Raw genomic sequence first — 6,032 nt, 5'->3', positions numbered from 1 at the left:
GTTAGGTCGAAAAACAACAACAACAAAACAAACAACAACAAAAAAGCAGCACGGTATAAATGGACTTAAAAGCGAACCTACATAATGAGATCTTTTGCCAAATTCGGCATCATGCAAGAGTTTCTTTTAGACTCCTGGATTACGGTTTATACATCAGCGCGTTGGCGCTTTACTCCGAGCCGACAGGTGGCGATATATTCACACAAACCCACCAACAAAGCCGAGGCCGACGAAGAAAACATAAGCTCCGGAAGGGAACGTAAACTTCACACTGCACAGACCAGCTGTTTTTGAAAACCGAGCACTATAAGTAAGTTTGAAGTCGTGTGTGTCGTTCTGTTGACTTCTTATGCGTTTTGCGTGCGTTTATGTGTGTCTTCGGGGTTTCCGGCAAACGATCCTCTACTGAAGGAACCGCTTCTGAATGGCCGTCCGCAGGTTAGCTGTGTTGCTAAAGCTACGGTAGCGTCCAGAAACCACACCATACATCATTTGTGGCTTGTCAGAAGAGTACTTCAGTGTCATGTCCTGCTCTGATGTTTTGACACTTCTTTTTTTTTATTTAAGTGCGTGTTTGGACGTTTTCTCAGCTGTTGGAGACGCAGAAACGCCCCCAAAACTCGCTTTAATATGAGACCCAGTGTGTAGAATTGAATCTAATGAGAGTTGTTTTCTCCACTGTTCAATCGAAGTGGATTTCCAACACCTAGAGGGACAGACCACACTGACCTCCTGCTGGTCATTTCATTTATTTATTATTATTATTATTTTTTTAAATTTCTTATCCTCATCTTGATATTTTTTTGGCATCATCACAGTGCAGAAAGTTAGAGTAGAGTCACTGTTTATTTATTTATTTGTTTATTTTTATACTGCAGTCTCCAAGCACCTTTTACAAGCCCTCAGAACTTCTACTCCATGCAACACAGAGATAGGGTTTTCTTTCTTTCTTTCTTTCTTTCTTTCTTTCTTTCCTTCTTCTGATTATTATTAATTTTTGCACTCCTGTGTGTTGGTTTCCCGAGAAACACAAAGTACGTACGCTGTTCTTGGGCAGGTTTATTATGGTATGAAGGTACCAGAATCCCTAGCAGAGCCGGAGAGTGCATCAGGGTGTTGTGGTGTCCGGCATGGGAGCGTAGACATGCCGGAAACATGCGTTTTTAAATATTTCTGTAGCTTGTGCGCTTCAGCGTAAGTACCACACACTCATATCCCTGTGCAGGATAAGCAGTAGTCCATCAATGTGAATCTTAATTAAACAGACTAAAAATGAATTTCGCTGACATCATGTTTCACACTCGCACGTTTCACTCTTGCGTCACAAAATAACAATATAGCGCCGAGCGTTCTGTATGTTTCGCTCGGCATCAGGTGATGATGTGCTCAGGCATCTTATTTCTAATAGTGTTAGTGTTGGGTCCAAGAACGACTTCGGTGTTCTCTGGGTGCATACGCAGACTCGTCATCCAGCCTTCGACATCACTAGTACGACTTGCTTTTCTGGTAAAACGTGTCCGGTGTTTTTCCGATGTAGAGGTCGAGTGATTGTGGATTTTACCGATATCGATAACGAAGTCGGGCGGTACCTGCCGATAACCAATTAATCGACTGGTTTTTTAAAAAAAAAAAAATCGATGCTAAATGAAAACATAACAGTCAAGGTAAAATATTGCTGAAGTTTATTACAAAAATAAACAGCACTGACTGCATCACGAAAATGTACTGTACTTTTTTTAAAATGAGAAATATATATATACACACATACACTGCCCTCCACTAATATTGGTACCCTTGGTAAATATGAGCAAAGAAGGCTGTGAAAAATTGTCTTTAATTGTTTAATCTTTTGTTCAAAAAATTCACAGAAAAATACTCTTCTCTCATGGATATCAAACAATTGCAAACACAACACAGGTTTCTACCAAAAAAAAAAGAATCTTTGTTAAATATTGGTGTGCAACAATTATGGGCACCCTGATGCACTCATATGAGGGGAAAAATCTATTTGAAGTATATTCCCATTGATTATTTTACATTTGTTTAGTACACCCGGGCGACTAGGAACAGGAATTTGTCCAACCGTGACTTCCTGTTGCACAGGGGTATAAATATGAGGTAACACATAGGCCAGATTCCCTTAGTCATTCATAACAATGGGTAAGACTAAGGAATATAGCTGTGATGTGCGGCAAAAGGTTGTTGAGCTTCATAGAATGGTAAGTGGCTATAAGAAAATAGCACAAGCGTTGAAAATGGCCATTTCCACCATTAGGGCAATAATTAAGACGTTCCAGTCGGCTGGAAATGTTATGAATCAACTTGGAATTGGACGTGTGTCTATATCGTCTCAACGCACTGTGAAGAGAACGGTTCGAGTGGCCGAAAATCTCCAAGGATCACAGCTGGAAAGTTGCAGAAGTTAGTTGTGTCTTTAATAACTATTTATGCCAGCATGATGAACCGTCTGGGACAAGGTTGAAAAAGTAGCTTTTTCAGAAAATTCAAAATGGCAGAAAAATGTTTCATGTTTCGGAAAATGTCGTCATAGGGTGCCTTCGAATCGTCTTGGGCCAAGGAATTATTTCCAGGCCTTACGGTTCAAAGGTTATTAGCATAAACGTAAGTCAAAATTTGAGCAGTTGGTGGTACAAGAGGGTTTTTAGAGAGAGACTCCAATCTTGCTATGGTTAATGTTGAGACCGTCCTGTATCTGTGTGCCAAATTTCATAACTTTCCCACAATCAGTTTTTCGGGCTGCCATCGACTCGAGACATCCAAAATGATTTTTTAAAAAAAAAAAAAAACACTTCAAATAACACAACAAAATTTGTCAGTGATAGTTGTTATTTCGCCTCTAGGGGCCACTCTTGTACTGTATAATTACTGCAGACCTTTCTGAGCCACTCCGCAATGGAAGCAACTGGAAAAACTATCGGTGTGGATTTTTGCCCATAACCGAAGGTTCCATCATTCAGTTATCGAAGCTGATTAATCGGAAAAAACAGTCAATCAGTTGACCGCTATTTGTGATATAATTTTTTTTAGTATGTTGAATGCACATTTGCGATGGCTGTTTATAGTTTGTCACGTTATCTTTCCTCAAATAATTGTTCATTTGTTTGCAATAGCCATTATTAAATTACCACCTTACCATTATTACCGATCTTTTAACTTCTCTTGCTTGCTAATCTATTGCGCATGTGTCAAATATTGACTCGTTTGTTACTGTGTTTCAGTATTCCATTTTCAGTAGAATGCCATGTCAAAAACGAAAAATGCAATCTACTGAACCTCAAGATAATAAGAAACAGGTGGCCCCGAGTCTGACCGCGTCTGATAAGCCTGGCCGAACACCCCTGCGGCCCACGAGGTCCCAAAGGTTAGGAGCGCCACAGAAGAAAGTTTCCGTTAAGTCCAAAAGAAAATCTTCAACACAGCTAAGAGATGATGTGGAAAACCCGCCTCGTCGCTCCTCTAGACTGAAAACGCCTTCAAATAAGGTGACCGGTGTGAAAAGGAGAAAAACATCAATCAAATCTGCAGTGGCGAAGGAACCAGGCTCCAAAATCAGTATTAAAGCTTCAAACAAAGACGGGGATAAATTGTGTCTGACTTCACCTGTCCTTAAAAAAGGAAGCAAGAAATATTCTTCAAGAGTGAAGAAGGATAAATGTCAGTCTCCGCTTTCGGAAGCAGCTTGCACGGTGTCGGCAGTGATGTACCCTGTATTAATAGAGCACAGCTATGGTCAGCCTCCTGATTCGCACAGTGAAGAAACAACACTGCCAGACAAAAACAAAGCTGGAGGAATCACCCATTTTGGTCTTGATCTGAATGATGATCATGATGCTGCAGTGTTTCATTCAGTGACCCAAGTGAGTCAGTCTTCTGAGGCTAAAACAACAAAAACTGTATCACTCGAGGAACAGGAAGAACTCTCCGCTGACCCCATTGGGAAAATCACTGTAAATTTAGATGCTGGAGTAGGTGTGCTGAGAGAGCCTCCTCTACAAACATTTTCTAATGCCGTTCAAGAAACTAGCTTGAACAAGCATGAATTAAATAGTGAAAACATCTCGGATATTGATGCATTTGCCATGGTGAATACGTATTTTCTACAGGATACTCTACAGAATCTGGTGGTCTGTGATGCTCCTGGCATGACGCAGGGCTCTCCGACCTCAGAAACACTGGACGATATAGAGATTGAACACTGTGTGGTTGAGATTGAAACATTGGAAGACGTCCCTGGTGACCTCAGTGCCTTAGACAATAACGAGCAGCCCTGCCAGGACTTGCAGGAATCGACAGGACTCAAAGAAACCAGCAAAGCGGTGGTATGCAAGGAGAGTACATCACCTCCTTCTCTTCCACAAGACAGTGCAAAAGACTCCACACAAGGTTCCCTCGCACAGGCCAGTGCAGAACCGCCCAAAAAGCAAGCAATGAACCCTCAGGCCAGAACCAAGGCTCGGCTGGCAGCAATGGCTAGGGAGAGAGCAGCTGCTGCAAAGAGGCCACCCCCCAAGCAGCTCAACCTCCTAGCTCTGTGTGAGGAAATCGCAGACGACATCGCGTCTGACACGGCGGCAGCGAAAGAAGAGAATACAGAAGAAAGCATTCAATCCAGCGAGATGATTCCGAGTAAAAACGAGGTAGAGAATGCGACAGTTCCCACCGTTTCCAGTGACCTGCCCATCCCAGAAAGCCTCACCGAGGAGACATCGGAACCCAAGGCACACGAGAGTACGCCCAAGAAACGCTTTTTCCTCAGCCAAGTGTCCGTCCCCCTTAAAACCCAAGAGAAAAAGAAGCTATCCCGATTCCAGAAACTGAGGCAGGTTGAGCTGCAGAGGGACAAACTGACATGGACGCGTGTTAAAAAACTGAAATCGGATCAGGCTAGTCAGGATGACGCGAAAGACTCCACAGAGACTTCACCCGTTTCAGTATCGACCTGTCAAGCGAGCCCTCCTCCTCCTCCTCCTCCTCCTCATTCTCCCACACCACTTGCTCCAGCAAACTTGTTAAAAGTGGGATCGAGCGAGTGCAAGCGGACACTCCCGGCTGTGGCGCCACCCATGCCCAATGGTATTACCAGTTTAAAGCCTAGGCCTGTTGTGGAGTATAAGCCATATAATCCCAGACCAAAATACTCACCAGATGACTTTGAGCTGGATGAGCCAGGTGACGATACTAGCAAGCCAGCCGTTCCCAAACAGGAGGTAAAGACATCAGGACTAATGTACATGTCAATGTTGCCCTTATTCTGCCTCTGACACAACCATACTGATCAGTTCTACCAGTGAAGCGTCTGTATTTATCTCAGAAAACGTATTTAGCACAAACAATACACTATATCTGGCACATTTATTCCATTTTTATGTGTACTTTATTCATAGGGCAGAATGGAGCAACCCTCATCTTTGGCTGTAGAGTCCTCTAGAACACCGGGAAAGCACATATGCATCACGACCCCTACAGGTAAACATCAATGACTGTTCACTATACCCACATTTAGTGATCGACATTCGACTGTCTCGAAAATTGTGGAATCTGGGCTTTGCGTTCCAGTTGTATGTTGTTGTTTTTGTCTCAATCTGAGCATTGTAACTTCTTCTGTGGACTATGACCTATTCCTTTCAAAACGCATAACATTTATTCGAATATATATTTTCCCGTTACTAGCGTCGACGGGTATCAAGTCCTCTAACCAGCAAGACGGGTCTCCTACGACACCAACGGAAAATTCAGAAGGCAAAAACAGGTATCGTTCCCGTCTTTGAAATGGTAATAAAAGTTCTTTTAAGTCCGAGCTGCAGTAGGCATATCCGCTCACCGTTCACTTTAATAGGAAAACCTGTACACCTATTTATTTAAACCGTTTTAATCAGCCAATCAAGAGCTTCAGTTAATGTACGCATCAGACATCAGAACAGGGGGCGGGGTGATCGCTGTGACTTTAATCATGGCGTGGTTGTTGGTGTGAGATGGGCTGGTTTGAGTGTTTCAGAAACTGCTGAGCTCCT

General features: G+C 42.8%; 1 protein-coding gene across 2 annotated transcripts in view; it reads left to right on the top strand.

Moving 5' to 3' along the window:
• Positions 1-81: 81 nt before the first annotated feature.
• esco1 (establishment of sister chromatid cohesion N-acetyltransferase 1) overlaps positions 82-6,032 on the top strand; it is a 28,344-nt gene continuing 22,393 nt past the window's right edge. Inside the window, exons 1-4 of one of the 2 annotated variants that reach the window (XM_053621412.1) lie at positions 82-310; positions 3,240-5,228; positions 5,406-5,487; positions 5,692-5,770. In XM_053621412.1, coding sequence (XP_053477387.1) covers positions 3,258-5,228; positions 5,406-5,487; positions 5,692-5,770 — 2,132 coding nt within the window. In that variant the 5' untranslated portion in view covers positions 82-310; positions 3,240-3,257. Of the gene's footprint in view, positions 311-1,855; positions 2,422-3,239; positions 5,229-5,405; positions 5,488-5,691; positions 5,771-6,032 lie in introns of those variants that run through there. The other variant, XM_053621420.1, reaches the window with a different exon arrangement.

Source organism: Ictalurus furcatus, chromosome 1, assembly GCF_023375685.1.
Source record: "Ictalurus furcatus strain D&B chromosome 1, Billie_1.0, whole genome shotgun sequence".
NCBI classification, from domain to species: Eukaryota; Metazoa; Chordata; class Actinopteri; order Siluriformes; family Ictaluridae; genus Ictalurus; species Ictalurus furcatus.
The sequence above is the reverse complement of the archived record's forward strand: the minus strand, read 5'-3'. Positions and strand labels throughout refer to the sequence as shown.